This window comes from Centropristis striata, chromosome 23, assembly GCF_030273125.1.
Source record: "Centropristis striata isolate RG_2023a ecotype Rhode Island chromosome 23, C.striata_1.0, whole genome shotgun sequence".
NCBI lineage: Eukaryota > Metazoa > Chordata > Actinopteri > Perciformes > Serranidae > Centropristis > Centropristis striata.
In genome coordinates, this window is record NC_081539.1 from 3,537,575 (window position 1) to 3,554,985 (window position 17,411).

General features: G+C 37.8%; 1 protein-coding gene across 1 annotated transcript; it reads right to left on the reverse strand.

The window, feature by feature from the left end:
* Window positions 1–2,919: 2,919 nt before the first annotated feature.
* lancl2 (LanC lantibiotic synthetase component C-like 2 (bacterial)) lies at window positions 2,920–17,348 on the reverse strand. The gene is made up of 10 exons (XM_059326711.1): window positions 17,152–17,348; window positions 14,500–14,704; window positions 13,169–13,286; window positions 12,209–12,416; window positions 10,795–10,942; window positions 9,757–9,903; window positions 7,691–7,873; window positions 6,797–6,973; window positions 4,583–4,655; window positions 2,920–3,159 (listed from the first exon to the last, which is right to left on the reverse strand). The coding sequence occupies exons 1-10, from the start codon at window positions 17,208–17,210 to the stop codon at window positions 3,077–3,079; spliced, it is 1,401 nt and encodes a 466-aa protein (XP_059182694.1). The 5' UTR covers window positions 17,211–17,348; the 3' UTR covers window positions 2,920–3,076.
* Window positions 17,349–17,411: the final 63 nt, after the last annotated feature.

Sequence of the window (17,411 nt, forward strand, 5' to 3'; positions counted from 1 at the left end):
AGACAACGCCTTCAAAATAAAAGCAAACGCATGTAGCTTTCAAAATAAGAGCACATGGATGTGTTTGCAGAATCCAACACAGAATTTACAAGAAGACTGTCAAAATAAGACGCTTTAAATAAAACTTAGAAGAACCTTTATTCTCCTTTACAATAATTAATTAAAATATGCAATGATTAAGATGGAATAGTGGCATTAGAATGTGCGAGAGGCACCAAATTTAGGCTTTTAGGGCAAAAATGTTCTCCGAGGGAGCATGGCCCCGCACCCCCCTACTTTGTTTGGGTCCCCCATCATAGTCGTAGATGTTTTTAGGTCCTTCATTGAGTCAGCTTCAAGTCAGTAAATGTGTTTGGCTGCACTGGGAATTTCATGCACAAACTTCCATTTATTTATGTAAATATGTTGGTTGTTGTTTACACTACAGTTCATTTAAAAATGTTTAAATAAAACATATTTGGGTTAAGGAATGGAGTGGGAAAATAACTCATTAAGTTCTGCCAAAACCTAAACTCATGTTTTCAGTGGGAATCAACGCTAATGTTAGCAAGCTAGCTTAACGTGATTTTAAAGTAAGTAACTGACAACAGGCCAAACAAAGGCTTTCTAACATCTCTACGTCTCCTAGCAACACTGTCTCTCCCAATGTGTCCAAAAAATGATTTTTATCATCTTAAAACTGGAAAACTTTGCACAATATCTGTAAAACAATTAAGGTTTATATATTCCCTTAAACAAGATGTAAACAGCACCCAAACTTAGACACAACAGCTGGTTACCTTCACAAGAGTCTGGTTAGATGTCTCCATGAAATGAAAGATGACATATAGGAAGTTGAAACACGACACTGACAGTATATGAGGCACCAACAGGCAATTACAGCAACGAGCATGCAGAGGCATAGAAATACTAGAGTTGTTCCGATTCAGATTCCAGTATCGGAAATTACTCCGATACTGCCGAAAATGCTGCATCGAGTCCAGGCACCGATCCGATACCACGTAATCTATTAAATGAGCTCTTAAACAGTGATCCGTCCCTCCCACTTTCAGCGACAAACATCGTCAGTAAAACAGGATTAATGTTCTGTTAGTTAGATCAGCTATTCTCAACCTTGGGGTCGGGACCCCAATTTTGGTCATTTTGTGTGTTTTTTGGTAATTTTTTGTCATTTTTTGACCATTTTGTGTCTTTTTTGGTCATTTTCTGTCTTTTTTTGATCATTTTGTGGTCAATTTGTGTCTTTTTTTGATCATTCTGTGGTCAATTTGTGTCTTTTTTGGTCATTTTCTGTCTTTTTTTGATAATTTTGTGGTCAATTTGAGTCTTTTTTTGGTCATTTTGTTTCCTTTTTTTGGTCATTTTGTGTCAATTTTTCCAGTTTTTTATTGAAATTCAAGCAGTTCAAGTCAAATGAACAGCTTGAAAGGGTACAAAGGTAAGTGGTGAACTGCCAGAGGTAAATAAAAAAAGGTAAGCTTAACCAAAACTGAAAAATAATGTACATTTCAGAATTATACAAGTAGGCCTTTTTCAGGGAACAAGAAATGGGTTAACAACTTAACTCTATGGAGTCTTGGGCTATTTTGTCCATTTTTTTTTTTTTTGGTAATTTTGTTTCTTTTTTGGGTCATTTTGTGTCTTTTTTGGTCATTTTGTGTCTTTTTGATCATTTTGTTTCTTTTTTGGGTCATTTTGTGTCTTTTTGATCATTTTGTTTCTTTTTTGGGTCATTTTGGGTCTTTTTTGGTCATTTTGTGTCTTTTTGATCATTTTGTGTCTTTTTTTGGTCATTTTGTTTCTTTTTTGGGTGATCTGAACTGTGCGTGTGAGATTGTGTTCAGTGAGTGGGGGTCGCGGACAACATGCATGTTAAATTGGGGGTCACGACTCAAAAAGGTTGAGAACTACTGAGTTGGATTATTTACATTGCAGCCCACATAGAGAGTCCGGTGGCTGATGGTGCATTCAAGGTCTACACGAGTGTCAGAATTTTCAACGCTCTTCCAAGCTCCAAGTTCCAACTTTCAAGTTTTGACTTTGAGTGTTAATTAAACACACCATACGGCGTTACGGTGCAAGTCCACCACCGAATTTACAAGAAGACTGTCAAAATAAGACGCCTTAAATAAAACATAGAAGAACCCTTATTCTCCTTTACAATAATTCTCTAAAATATGTAATGATTAAGGTGGAATAGTGGCATTAGAATGTGCGAGAGGCACCAAAATTAGGCTTTTAGGGCAAAAATGTTCTCCAGGGGGGAACATGGTCTCACAGGAATCCGTGGAATAGCCACGGAATCACTCAAATTTCCGTGAAAATGACACGGATTTTGCTACAATGCAAGTTAATGACAGTCATTTTTTCCTGTTGGTTTGTTCCAAGTCACGTGACTTTCAAGGTCCCGGTGGTCAGAACAAAAAACATGGCGGACAGTTCTCTCATTTTTAGTGAAAAAAAAAAAATCAATATTTTGACTTAGTTTCTGCATAAAAATGGATTTTGATCACATTTCTAGCGAGAAATATATGTTTTATTTTCTAAATATTCACTCAGTGAATGTACATAATCACTTTGTATGTTGGAATAGCCACGGGATATGACTGTCATTAACTTGCATTGTAGCGAAATCCGTGTCAGTTTCACGGAAATTTGAGTGACTGAGTCATATCACAGTCATGCAGGTGTAGGATTATATTTTTTTTATAACATACTGGTATCGGATCGGTATCGGGAGGGAAAAAATGGTATCGGAACATCTCTAAGAAATACCAACACAAAACACATGCACGCACTCACATTCACACTTGCACACACACACACACACGCACACACACACACACACACACCCTCGTTCTTGGCCTCGTGTTGTGATATTAAAGGCTGAGGGTGACAGTGTGTTCTTCTGTGTCCATGCTATAAATTGTAATGGATGAGAACAAGACCTCATTGGTGTTCCAATGGTAAATAAAAATAAATATCCATTCACATGATCTCCTTCAGTCCAGCAGCTGACTGCAACAACATTCAATCTGGAGTTGTGTTCAAAATTCTTCCCTTTTTATACGGCGGGTCAAAGTCCGAAGGCAGGGAAGCAGGAGGCCTCAGGCTGGACCTGAACCACCTCCGACAGGTAGTAGATGGCCCCCGCCATGCCTGAGGGGAGAAACAAACACATTACTGCCTTAAAAATATAAACTAAAGTATAAACGATTACAACACTGGTGGTGGGTTCAGTAGGTCTGGCCTGGACATTTTTAATTTAATTGCTTTTGCATGGTTTCTGTTTTATTTTCTATACTCCCTTTTTTAACATTCTTCTATTTATCTATACTGCCCTATAAAGTCTAAATGCAGTAACTACAGTTTTGGTCGAAATTGAGTTATAACTAAAAATGAACTCCTTTATGTTTGTTTTATCTTGTGACAAAGTTTTAGATTTCAATTTTGCTTTATTTCAGAGAAATAAAGCAAAATTGAAAAGACAGTCTGCTTTGGATATACACTACCGGTCAAAAGTTTTAGAACACCCCAATTTTTCCAGTTTTTTATTGAAATTCAAGCAGTTCAAGTCAAATGAACAGCTTGAAAGGGTCCAAAGGTAAGTGGTGAACTGCCAGAGGTAAATAAAAAAAGGTAAGCTTAACCAAAACTGAAAAATAATGTACATTTCAGAATTATACAAGTAGGCCTTTTTCAGGGAACAAGAAATGGGTTAACAACTTAACTCTATGGAGTCTTGGGCTATTTTGTCCATTTTTTTAATTCTTTAATTCTTTAATTTCATGTCTTTGTAAGTAATTTTGTGTCTTTTTTTGGTCATTTTGTGTCATTTTTTTAGTCATTTTGTGTCTTTTGGTGTCTTTTTTGTCATTTTGTGTCTTTTTTTGGTCATTTTGTGTCTTTTGGTGTCTTTTTTGTCATTTTTTTAGTCATTTTTTGTCATTTTGTGTCTTCTTTTGGTCATTTTGTGTCTTTTTTTGGTCATTTTGTGTCTTTTTTTTGTCATTTTGTGTCTTTTTTTTAGTCCTTTAGTCCAACATAAAATGTGATTTTGAATCTTTTTTTTTATTTTCAAAACACTATCATGCTCAATAAAGAATTTCAAATGTTGCAAATGTGCATTAATTTCAGAGTACACTGAGACATTAAACTGCATCATTTTCAATTAAATTCTGGAAAAGTTGGTGTGTTCTAAAACTTTTGACCAGTAGTGTATATACTAATTTAAACATAAAATAATAGAAAGAAATAGAAATTATAAGTTTATTTGAAAGGGAAATTATTATCTAGATAGTGATTAAGTAAAAAAGTGAGATAAAATTATATTCAGACTAAAATGTAACATTTATTTTATAATATTAAGTCTAAAATACACAAATCTTTGAATTTTAGGGTCTTTGTTTTTATCCTGGTGGTATCGAAAATGGTATCGAGTATCAAATATTTCTCTGAGTATCGGTATCGAGTTGAAAATTTTAGTATCGTGACAACCCTAGTTGGCTCCAAAGATGGGCTTTTGTGAAAAATTGGGCAATGTCAAAGCAGTTTTTAAATCAGTCTGTTGGAAAGTTGGTACCTTCAAAAAGAGAGTAGGGTCTGTCTGGGATGCGACAGCCGTGGGTTCCATAGTCCAAACACCACTCAGCAAACTGGAGGAAGGTCAAATTAAGATGTTAATAGACATTCACACAACATTCATACGTACATGTGAAAATAAAAATAAAAAGCTATTGTACCTCACCCAAGCTGCATTCTAAGTAGATTTTTTTTAAATGAAGCCCTTTTGTGGGCTTTATCATATTCCAAAACTCATCAAATTTGGAATATACGCCAATCTCCAGTGAAATTTACGTATTCTGGTGTTCAAGAATGTCAAGAAAATTTGGCCCCTCGTGCAGGAATGTCGAAGAGACACGAAGTTTGGTACATACGTCTATTATGGGAAGAAGCACCAAAAAGTCTTAAGAACCCATGCCCGAAAACAAACAGGAAATCGGCCATCTTGGATCGTATTTTGGGTTTTCCGCCGTTTTTCAGGAGGAAAAAGAAAAATACTGTCTGAGGGGTGCTGATGTCTCCAAACGTCAACTAAGTCCATAGATTTAACAAGGTTATCCAAAACAGAGACATATTTTATTGATGGAGCTGCTTTAGATGATGAATGATCCACTGGGGGGTCAAAGTAGCAGTTCAAATCCCCACCAACTTGTTTAACTGGTAAGAGACCACAGGGTCAACCTAGTACACTCTGGGGGGATTATGTACCTCATCTGGCCTCATCCCCCAGGAGGAGATGGATAAAGTTGCTGGAGAGAGGCCCATCTAGAATACTTGCTGGGGCGGCTGTGGCTCCTGTGACCCCATACTGAACCCCAAATTGCTCCCGATGCTGCGTTCATCAGTGTGTGAATGAATTCCCAATGGTGGCAGGTGGCACCAATGTGCCCTGGTAGCCTCGGCAACCAGTGTCAATGGGTGAATGAGCATTGCGTGTAGTGTAATAAAGTGCTTTGGATAAAACAGGCGGCAATCTCCGTGCCTGAGCATGGAGGCCACCAGGAAGTACATTAAGCCTGCAATTCACCGAAAATTCCAGTTGGGGGTGCTAAGTTTGGCTGCAAAAGAAATCTGCCCATTCATTTCAGTGCTAAATTTGAAAACTTCTCACTTGATTTATTACCTCAGAAAAAATTTTCAGGGACAACATTATGGTCTCAATCGCTAGTAAAAAATCTTCTTCAAGACAATTTGATGTCAATAGTTCTAATAATGGCCCCATTTAGAAGAAAATAGAAGATAAAGAATGGTATGATTTGGGGCGTTTCTAGCTTTGATTGACAGGTCACTGACAAGGCGAGCCGTCATCAGGAGAGAAGCAGAGCAATGCGTATCCACGGCAACGTGTCAATAAAGTTATATATAACGTCATATAGATAGAAAAGAGGACGTTTAGCGGTTTGGTCTCATAACTTTGACCCTTTCACTATATTTTCACTTAATGACAGTTTATTTGAACGTTTTGTTCATTAAATGTCTTGTTCAGCGTTTGGTTGGACTAACAGACACTCCAAGGAGTCGCTGCTCAGTTTTCTGAGGTAAGAAAGATACATTTTGTTTTTGTTTTTTTTGCTAGCCAAAACTAACATCCCAGTTAATGCTCCAGTTAATGCTAACATGAATTAGCAGCGGCTTCTCTCAGTCAGGTTGAGGTGTAGAGAGGCGTGTAGTCAGTGTCGTCAGATCCCTCTCCTCCTCCACAGTCCAATTATGGTCTGCTCCGCGTATCGGAAACATGATGGCGACGCAAGATGGCGACGAGAGTAATGCTGAACTCGAGGCTTCCAACGGGCAGTCCACAAACCAATGGGTGACGTCACGGTGACTACGTCCATTATTTATATACAGTCTATGGGATAAAATCGATATATAAGTGCACCCCATTTACCATTTATCTTCTGTCCCTGCGACCCTGCCCCGGATTAGTGGATGTAAGTGCAGTATTTGTAACCGCTATGTTTTCGCTTTTGTCATACCAGCGAGCTGAGACGGGTCTGATTAGCTACTGGATAAAGGCCGGTCTCAGGCTCACACACTTGAACTTCCACATATACAGATAAGCATACATCCCCGCCCCTTTCTCTTCATCTGTCTTCCTGTCCTGTCCACCGCTGTCATATTGTTTGTGTGTTTTTGATACGTTTTGGACGGGTTGATGGAACATTTTGTTGTACTACCCTGTGCAATGACAATAAAGGCTTCTGATTCTGTAAATGGGTGGGTGGGTTTTTACCTTGCAGGCACGGTACAGGTACTTCTTCTCCTGGGTGAGCTTGTAGAGGGACAGGAAGGCGTAGCCGTTGCCAGCTGTTCCGTGGCAGATCCCGTAGCCTTTTCTCAGCAAGCCCCGGTGCCAGATCACCTCGGCACATTCTGCAGCCTCCTTCAAGTATTTCTCCTCTTTAAACACCTGGGGAGACACAGATGAAGGAGTAGCTGATATCAACCACTGGTAATTACACTTGCGCTTTAAATTCATGATCAGCTTTCAGTAAATTCATAATGTTGCTAAATGAACTGAACACATCATTTAGCAACTAATGAATGTGAATGTGGGCACCATTAACGACAACAATCATGATATGATTGACAGCACCAGAGGTCACTTTTCCATCAACACACTTCTATGCACAGATTTGCATGAGAAAACCTTGATGAAAACACTAAAATTCGAAGGATTAGCCTACAGCCATACATTACACTGCCATCTTCTGACCAAAGAACGTTTATGCAGCTTTTTTTTTTTTTTTTAAATTGACTTAAATTGCAAGTTTGTTCTCTTGTCGAATAGTATTTCCCGTCCATACTAATTCCCTCTTGTTGAAATACTGACTGAGGTTAAGTGCCCTTGTAAAAGCCTTGAATTTTACTTTAAAATACTTTTGAAATACATAAAGATTTGTGTTGTGTTTTTCTTTGCAAAATTTAAATTGTGAAGGCAGAATTTGAACATTTTAAATCTGTGTTAACTAATCTTAACTAAACTCTCTTAAGCACAAAATAACACACCTAGACAAACTCACACAACAGGAAGTTTAATCATTGTGCTGCTCTGCTCTGTGTCCATTTGTCAAAATCAGGGTACACCCCACACACACCACTGCACATTATACATAAACCAACTCACCGTATAAGCCATTATGAGCAAATGGATGACACCAGGGGCTCCATGACACCAGTGGACCAACCGGTCACTCTCGTTACTCAGCGATGACGGGAAGTTCCCTGAACGAAACCTCTTGTGGCGGACGTAGTCGATGCTGGGACGGATCAACTCCGACAGAACTTCTGGATCGACCTTTGCTCCTGGCTGTCGAGACGAAGAGACACTTTGGTTTAGTCATTACTCGCCGTGTTTCCTTTAGGGGGAAGAGTGGCCGCTGGGAAAGTCTCAGGCCACGCCCTCTCAAATGTCGCTCACTTAGTGTGACTCCATTACAAAAAAAGGCTCCAGAGGGATTGAACAAACCAGCATGGCTAATTATGCATAGCGGCTGATCATAAACAAACCAGCGTGGCCAATTATGCATAGCAGCTGATCATAAACAAACCAGCGTGGCTAATTATGCATAGCGGCTGATCATAAACAAACCAGCATGGCTAATTATGCATAGCGGCTGATCATAAACAAACCAGCATAGCTAATTATGCATAGCGGCTGATCATAAGCAAACCAGCATGGATAATTATGCATAGCGGCTGATCATGAACAAACCAGCATGGCTAATTATGCATAGCGGCTGATCATAAACAAACCAGCATGGCTAATTATGCATAGCGGCTGATCATAAACAAACCAGCATGGCTAATTATGCATAGCGGCTGATCATAAACAAACCAGCATGGCTAATTATGCATAGCGGCTGATCATAAACAAACCAGCATGGCTAATTATGCATAGCGGCTGATCATAAACAAACCAGCGTGGCTAATTATGCATAGCAGCTGATCATAAACAAACCAGCATGGCTAATTATGCATAGCGGCTGATCATAAACAAACCAGCATGGCTAATTATGCATAGCGGCTGATCATAAACAAACCAGCGTGGCTAATTATGCATAGCGGCTGATCATAAACAAACCAGCATGGCTAATTATGCATAGCGGCTGATCAAAAACAAACCAGCGTGGCTAATTATGCATAGCGGCTGATCAAAAACAAACCAGCATGGCTAATTATGCATAGCAGCTGATCATAAACAAACCAGCATGGCTAATTATGCATAGCGGCTGATCATAAACAAACCAGCATGGCTAATTATGCATAGCGGCTGATCATGAACAAACCAGCATGGCTAATTATGCATAGCGGCTGATCATAAACAAACCAGCGTGGCTAATAATGCATATCGGCTGATCATAAACAAACCAGCGTGGCTAATTATGCATAGCGGCTGATCATAAACAAACCAGCGTGGCTAATTATGCATAGCGGCTGATCATAAACAAACCAGCATGGCTAATTATGCAAAGCGGCTGATCATAAACAAACCAGCATGGCTAATTATGCATATCGGCTGATCATAAACAAACCAGCATGGCTAATTATGCATAGCGGCTGATCATAAACAAACCAGCATGGCTAATTATGCATAGCTGCTGATCATAAACAAACCAGCATGGCTAATTATGCATAGCTGCTGATCATAAACAAACCAGCATGGCTAATTATGCATAGCGGCTGATCATAAACAAACCAGCATGGCTAATTATGCATAGCGGCTGATCATAAACAAACCAGCATGGCTAATTATGCATAGCTGCTGATCATAAACAAACCAGCATGGCTAATTATGCATAGTGGCTGATCATAAACAAACCAGCATGGCTAATTATGCATAGCGGCTGATCATAAACAAACCAGCGTGGCTAATTATGCATAGCAGCTGATCATAAACAAACCAGCATGGCTAATTATGCATAGCGGCTGATCATAAACAAACCAGCGTGGCTAATTATGCATAGCGGCTGATCATAAACAAACCAGCATGGCTAATTATGCATAGCGGCTGATCATAAACAAACCAGCGTGGCTAATTATGCACAGCGGCTGATCATAAACAAACCAGCGTGGCTAATTATGCATAGCGGCTGATCATAAACAAACCAGCGTGGCTAATTATGCATAGCGGCTGATCATAAACAAACCAGCATGGCTAATTATGCTAATTATTATCTGAGCCTTTCTTACCTGCATGAGCATGAAGTAGATGCCAGCCAGGCCGTGGGCAGCACCGATGTACTGCTTCTTGTGCCATTCATAGAGCAGAGGGCAGCGGTCCGTCTTCTTCTGCTCTGCTGACAAGTTCTTCCCTGAGTCCACGATGGCCGTCACCACCTGGCCATCGGACAGGGAGACAAAAAGATGAGTGGTTTGTCTGTTTCCTGCACAATGTTCCTTCTCATTCTGGGAACTGAAGTCCCACAGCTTGCAATAATTATTATTTTAATTAATCTTTTGTATGTTTAATGTGGAGGAACATTCAATGAGAATTGACTCAACCCACAAACAAACCTGCTCATTGGATCACAGTCCAAATCCAATAAAGTTTTACTTACGAACATTTGCTTGTAACTAGAGATAAACATCACTCAAATTATGTTAAATGAGAAAGCATCAACAAAGCATTTTTAACTGTAGCCTGATTAATGTGGAAAAATGTTTTTTTTCTGTCATTTTGTGTCTTTTTTTTGTAATTTTGTGTCTTTTTTTTGTAATTTTGTGTCTTTTTTTAATAATTGTGTCTTTTTTGGTCATTTTGTGTCTTTTTTGGGCATTTTGTGTCTTTTTTGGGTCATTTTGTGTTTTTTTTTGTAATTTTGTGTCCTTTTTTGGTCATTTTGATACTGCCACCATTGGGAATTCATTCACACACAGATGAACGCAGCATCAGGAGCAATTTGGGGTTCAGTATCTTGCTCAAGGATACTTCGACATGTAGCTGCCATGGTCAGGGATCGAACCACCAACCCTCCGATCAGTGGGCCGCTGGACTTTACCAGGGCTGTGGATGTTTTCATCTTTATGACTATGGCCTCAAAATTGTATTGTGTGACAGTGTAAAAATGGCTGAAAGGTCTGGAAGGCCTAGGGAGCGGGTCAGTCATATGAGTAGTTGACCAAACAGCAAAGTTGTGGGGGTCGTGTTTTTTAACTGAGGAGTTTGAGAGGAGACCTCATGCTTTTAAATGGTGGATCCGAGGCCCTCCCTCTTGTTTTGTGTCTCACCTTTGTGATGGTGCTCTCGTCCACCGTGTCAGCTCCGATCTCTTTGTTAATGTAGAGCAGAGCGTAAAGGTAGCCGGCCCGGCCGTACAGCAGCTCATCTGGCATCTCAGACTCTGGACTCAGCACCGAACGCTGCAGCTGGAGGAGCCTGACACACACACACACACACACCACACACACACACACACACACACACGTTAGTTCATGAAATGCTCAAAGGTGTTACGTTTACTAATAATGACACTGAAATGCAGTTAAACAGATCAGTGATTCCCACAGCGACCGTACTTTGACATATTATAAAGGATGGCTCTCAAACTCGCGGCCCGCGGGCCAATTGTGGTCCTCGTGACGATATTTTGTGGCCCCCACCTTGATATGGAAGTTTAATGTGAGTTTTATATGAATGGCACTTTACCGTGTTGTGTGTGGAAGGTCCCTTTAATTACTGTTTTTGGTAATTTTGTGTCTTTTTTAAGTCATTTTGTGTCTTTTTAAAATAATTTTTTGTCTTTTTTAAGTCATTTTGTGTCTTTTTAAAATAATTTTGTGTCTTTTTTAATAATTTTTTGTCTTTTTAAAATAATTTTGTGTCTTTTTAATAATTTTGTGTCTTTTTAATAATTTTGTGTCTTTTTAATATAATTTTGTGTCTTTTTAAAATAATTTTGTGTCTTTTTCAGTCATGCTGTGTCTTTTTTTGTAATTTTGTGTCTTTTTTTGTTCATTTTGGTACTGCCTCCAGCGGCCCCCAGGTAATTTGAGTTTGAGACTCCTGTTATAAAGCTTCAAAATATTTACATTATTTTCTGAGTCCACTAGATGGCGCTCTTTGTTCAACAACGGGCTGAAAACACACTCAATAATCATTGCTAGAGCCTGTTTTTTTTAAAGCCAAGACCGCCATCTAGTGGGATCAAGTCAAGTCAATTTTATTTATATAGCCCAAAATCACAAATTTGCCTTTTTTACTTTGTTTTGCTGTGATTTTGAATCCAGCCCTCAATGGGTTAATGGTTTTGGTATTCATTGACCGTTGTCATGTCATTTTGATCTCAATAATTTATAAAATGTACATCAGGAAAGATTCTCACCTTAAATTATTTGTTCATTATGATCTGATGTGTAATTAAAGCGTTCCCTTATCTTTTTTTGAGCAATGTATATGCAAATATTCAAAAAAAAAATGGATGAAATTGATTGCAAAAATGAAATGCTGGAGCTGGTATTTTGATCTTTAAAAAAAAAAAAAACATCTTTATGCCTAAATAAATATATCTAAAAAAGTATTTATGTCACCTGTTATACGGTTATACTCTCTTGGAGTTGATATTCAAATAGGTTGCACCTATGTGGATTTTTAGAATAATTTTTGACAGCCCTAATAAATCCAAAGCAGCATCCAACCACTAACCTGGACAGGCAGTCTTGGCTCTCAGCAGTGTTGTTCAGTTTGTGGTGGACCACGGCCCCCACCGCCAGGGGCCCCGCGTCTCCACACAGGAACGTCACTTTACGACCATTCAGGGTCCTCATGGTCCTCTTGACGTAGTCCAGAGCTCTCTGCAGGTAGGTGGGCTCACTGAGCACCCGGTGCAGCTGCAGGTACAGCAAGGCAATGCCTGCAGTGAAGACAGTAGAATCAGAGCTACTTTAAACAATAAACATTTACAGCACAGTCAATTAAATCTGGCTGTGTTCCCAATCCACGTTCTACTGTTTCTTTGAAGTTTCTCTCACTGTTCTGTAATGTCTGGTTCCTGGGTCTCAAACTCGCGGCTTTTTTTAATAATTTTGTGTCTTTTTAAAAATACGTCTGTGTCTTTTTTCTGTCATTTTGTTTCTTTTTTAAGTAATTTAGTTTTTTTCTGTCATTTTGTGTCTTTTTTGGTAATTTTGTGTCTTTTTCAATAATTTTGTGTCTTTTTTAATAATTTGTGTCCTTTTTGGGTCATTTGTGTCTTTTTAAAAATAATTCAGTGTCTTTTTTTGGTCATTTTGTTTCTTTTTTAAGTAGTTTAGGATTTCTATTTGGTCATTTTGTGTCTTTTTTAGTCATTTTGTGTCTTTTTTTTGGTCATTTTGATACTGCCTCCAGCTAATTTGAGTTTGAGACCTTTGCTGTATGTTAACTACATAAAGTAGTGACTTCATGTGTAACTACCTCCTGTCCTTTGATCATGTAAGACTGAAATTCTGGATATAAGTGGGACACTTTCTGCTGAGGACTTCTCTCCGTGCTGCACGACACTAAAGGCTTTGATTGGTAACACCGGCTTGCTGCATTTTTCTTTAAAGATTTAGAAACAATCTGAATATTTTGGGAAGAAACTGCAACTTCAGTCTGCAGAGCTGTACAGTGCTGGTAACAGACCTGTCCAGCCGGTGTAGGTGGAGAAGTCATGGGGGTCTGCAGTCTTCAGGCCCTCCTCCATCTGCTGGAGGAGATCTTTGATCTTATCCTGGACCTTCTTCTGGAACGCTGCACTCACCTGAGGAGCAGAAAGAAGTGAGAAACCCCAGGCAGCTAGCAGCAGCTGGTTTATGTGATGTCACACTAAATGTCTAAATGGTCAGACTAAACTAGCATTTCAAACTTTCTCAATAATTCAACCAATCTTACATTTTAACTAGAAAATTTCCTCTGGGGAAATTGTGAAAGGGCCACGGGGGCTACTGCCGGTGTGTGTACACTATGATGAGATTCTTCAGAGATTTATAACAATTAATACTAGTAATGTTATGATACTATATTATATACAAGGAGCACAACTACAACAAGCAGGGTGAGACACCTAAAACTGTCGGATGCTGCTGTTTTGCACTTTGTATTATATTTATTTTTTATTATGTTGCTTATTTATTATTATTTTTACTCTATAACAAAACCATTTAGTTTGTTTTTTGGTCCAGATGTCAGTAGTTGGCATTTACAAAGCACATTTACTTGATTGCTGTATTTCATTTATATTTTTTCAGAACTTTACTTGTTTTGTTAGGTGTGTGTGTGTGTGTGTGTGTGTGTGTGTGTGTGTGTGTGTGTGTGTGTTTGAAAACAATTACATTTTATGCTTAGGTTTTTAATATCTTTTCATTTTCTATCTGCTTTGTGTAGCAGAGTGGTTCTTCAAGCAAGTCAGAGAGTTAACAAGGGATTTTACAACTGTAAATGCAATTAGCTACAGCAATTTATTCATATTTAAGTGATATATGTGTTCAGATTAAAAATCACAAAAACAGTGCTAAATTTGTCTGAATTATAAAAGGTATAAGTGGTCAAATGAGAGAGAACTCTTCCTGGTGAGCTGAGACAAATGATCCGGATCACTGAAAAGAGACCAAACTCCCATCCACACCTATGTGCAGCCTTATATTATTATTATTATATATTATATTATTATATATTTCATTATTAATGGATAATACGCATGCATGTATCTGTGCAGACCCAAACAGCTGATCCAGCTGTGACCCGCTGCTTCCGTCATCAGAAACGGACGTCGCTTGACGTGACACAGGACGTCTCGTGCGTCTTTAAACTTCTCATTTCTCCTCCTCACCTGGTCTCTTTAGCTTCTCTCCGTGCAGGTTAGGGGAAAAGGTGCACGCAGTTAAGAGACACGGGGACGCGCATATATATATTGTGATCCAGGAGGTAGCCTGAGCCCGGCTGACGTCAGCTCTGCTCCAGTTCTTAGCCCTCACCTTTCCTTCTGCATCAAACGGCTGGTTGTGGTCCTGCTGGGCCCCGGAGCTGGACGCCAGGACCCCCTGCTCCCAGTCCGGGTAGGGGTTGAGGAAGGAGCGCTCCTCCATCTCTGCGTCTGTAGCCGAGATCAGCTTCAGCCGCTTGGACACGTTGTCTCCCATGGCGACGGCGGCTCGGCAGGGACAAAAGTCTTCAGGCGCACTGTAGGCCGAGAGGGGGGATGAGATATTAAACCCTCTAGAGCCTAGAGGGGTCTCAGAGTCTGATTACCTGGGGCCGCTGGAGGCAGGACCAAAAAACACTAAATTACTAAAATAAAAAAAAGACACAAAATGGGGAAAAAAAGACACTAAATTACTAAAATGAAAAAAAGACACAAAATGGAAAAAAAAGACACTAAATTACTAAAAAAAAAGACACAAAATGACAAAAAAAAGACACTAAATTACTAAAAAAAAGACACAAAATGGAAAAAAAAGACACTAAATTACTAAAATAAAAAAAAGACACAAAATGGAAAAAAAAGACACTAAATTACTAAAATAAAAAAAAGACACAAAATGAAAAAAAAGACACTAAATTACTAAAATAAAAAAAAGACACAAAATGAAAAAAAGACACTAAATTACTCAAATGAAAAAAAGACAAAATGAAAAAAAAGACACTAAATTACTAAAATGAAAAAAGACACAAAATGGGAAAAAAAGACACTAAATTACAAAAATATGACACAAAATGACAAAAAAAGACACTAAATTACTAAAAAAAAAGACACAAAATGACAGAAAAAAAACAGAAATTACTTAAAAAAGACACAAATTATAAAAAAAAAAAAAAGACACAAAATGACAGAAAAAAACTAAATTACTATAAAAAAATGACCAAAAAAGACACTAAATTACTTTAAAAAAGACACAAAATGACCAAAAAGACAATAAATTATTAAAAAAAGACACAAAATGACAAAAAAAGACACAAAATGACAGAAAAAAACCCGAAATTACTTAAAAAAGACACTAAATTACTAAAAAAAAAAGACACAAAATGACAAGAAAAAGACACTAAATTAATAAAAAAAAAGACACAAAATGACAAAAAAAAGACACAAAATGACAAAAAAAAAGACACAAAATGACAGAAAAAAAACGAAATTACTTAAAAAAGACACAAATTATATATATATATATATATATAAAAAGACACAAAATGACAGAAAAAAACAAAATTACTAAAAAAAATGACCAAAAAAGACACTAAATTACTTTAAAAAAGACACAAAATGACCAAAAACACAATAAATTACTAAAAAAATAGACACAAAATTACTAAAAAAAAAAGACACAAAATGACAGAAAAAAACCCGAAATTACTTTAAAAAGACACAAAATTACTAAAAAAAAAAGACACAAAATGACAGAAAAAAACCCGAAATTACTTTAAAAAGACACTAAATTACTAAAAAAAATGACACAAAAGGAAAAAAAAAGACATAAATTACTAAAAAAAAGACACAAAATGACAGAAAAAACCCGAAATTACTTAAAAAAGACACAAATTATTATAAAAAAGACACAAAATGACAGAAAAAAACTAAATTACTAAAAAAAAATGACCAAAAAGACAATAAATTACTAAAAAAAGACACAAAATGACTAAAAAAGAGACACCATTCCTAAAAAAAAAGACACAAAATTACTAAAAATGACACAAATTGACAGAAAAAAACTAAATTACTAAAAAAAGACACAAAATGACTGAAAAAACACTAAATTACTTTAAAAATTACTTAAAATTATTATTTTTAAAAAGACACAAAATTATGAAAAAAAGACACAAAATTACCAAAAAAAAGACACAAAATTATGAAAAAAAGACACAAAATTGCCCAAAAAAAGACACAAAATTGCATTACATAACATTTCCACTTTTTGGTCATTCTGGGTCATTTTGTGTCTTTTTAAATAATTTAGTGTCTTTTTAAAATAATTTAGTGTCTTTTTTTGTAATTTTGTGTATTTTTTAAAAATAATTTTGTGTCTTTTTGGTCATTTTGTATCTTTTTTAAATAATTTTGTGTATTTTTTGGTCATTTTGTGTCTGTTTTTAGTAATTTTGTGTCTTTTTTTTTGTCATTTTGATACTGCCTCCAGCGGCCCCCAGGTCATTTGAGTTTGAGACCCCTGAAGTAGTCTAAAAAGATAAGAAATAGTTAAAATGTAAAAGATAAAATGGTGACGGATGCAAATGATGTGTTATTGTCTATTGTCTATTTAGGGTTGCTGTGGGAAACAGACTATAATAAATATAATAATACTAATAATGACTCAATTGACCTCGATTTGCAATATAAAAATGAAACATTTTGCAAAAAATCTTGCAATATCCTCCAATAACACCTCAGGGTTGACATTTTTCAATTTCCAGGAGTGTCCTATAAAGGGTTAAAAACAAGAAAATATGCGAATTTTTGCAACACGTCCTCTTTTTGTACTATAATTTTTCAGCTTGCTCACACCCTAACAGAGTGAGAAAGTGAGGAGGATGAAATGAGCGTGTTGCTGCACGGTGCTGCCTGTAAAAAGGATCAATAGCAGCTCCAGTTATTCACACACTGCAGGTAAAGACAGGTGGGGCTGGACGAGGCTTACCGAGGGGCGGTGTGATGATCAGGCTCTCCGGGCTCCTTACTGCGGCTCTGATCCGGCATCCAGCCTCCCTGCTGCGGCTCTCAGCGTCCCAGGGACCATGCAGTCGCTCCTGTGTCCGGGGGAAGCTGCGCTCCGAGCGGTGCAGGCTGCCATGTGTCACCGCATCACCGTGTTGTCTCCCTCTTCTCCCTGCAGCACCACCCCGCCTCAGACACTAACAGATCCCAGGCTGCAGGAGGCGTCCAGTGAATGGTGACAGA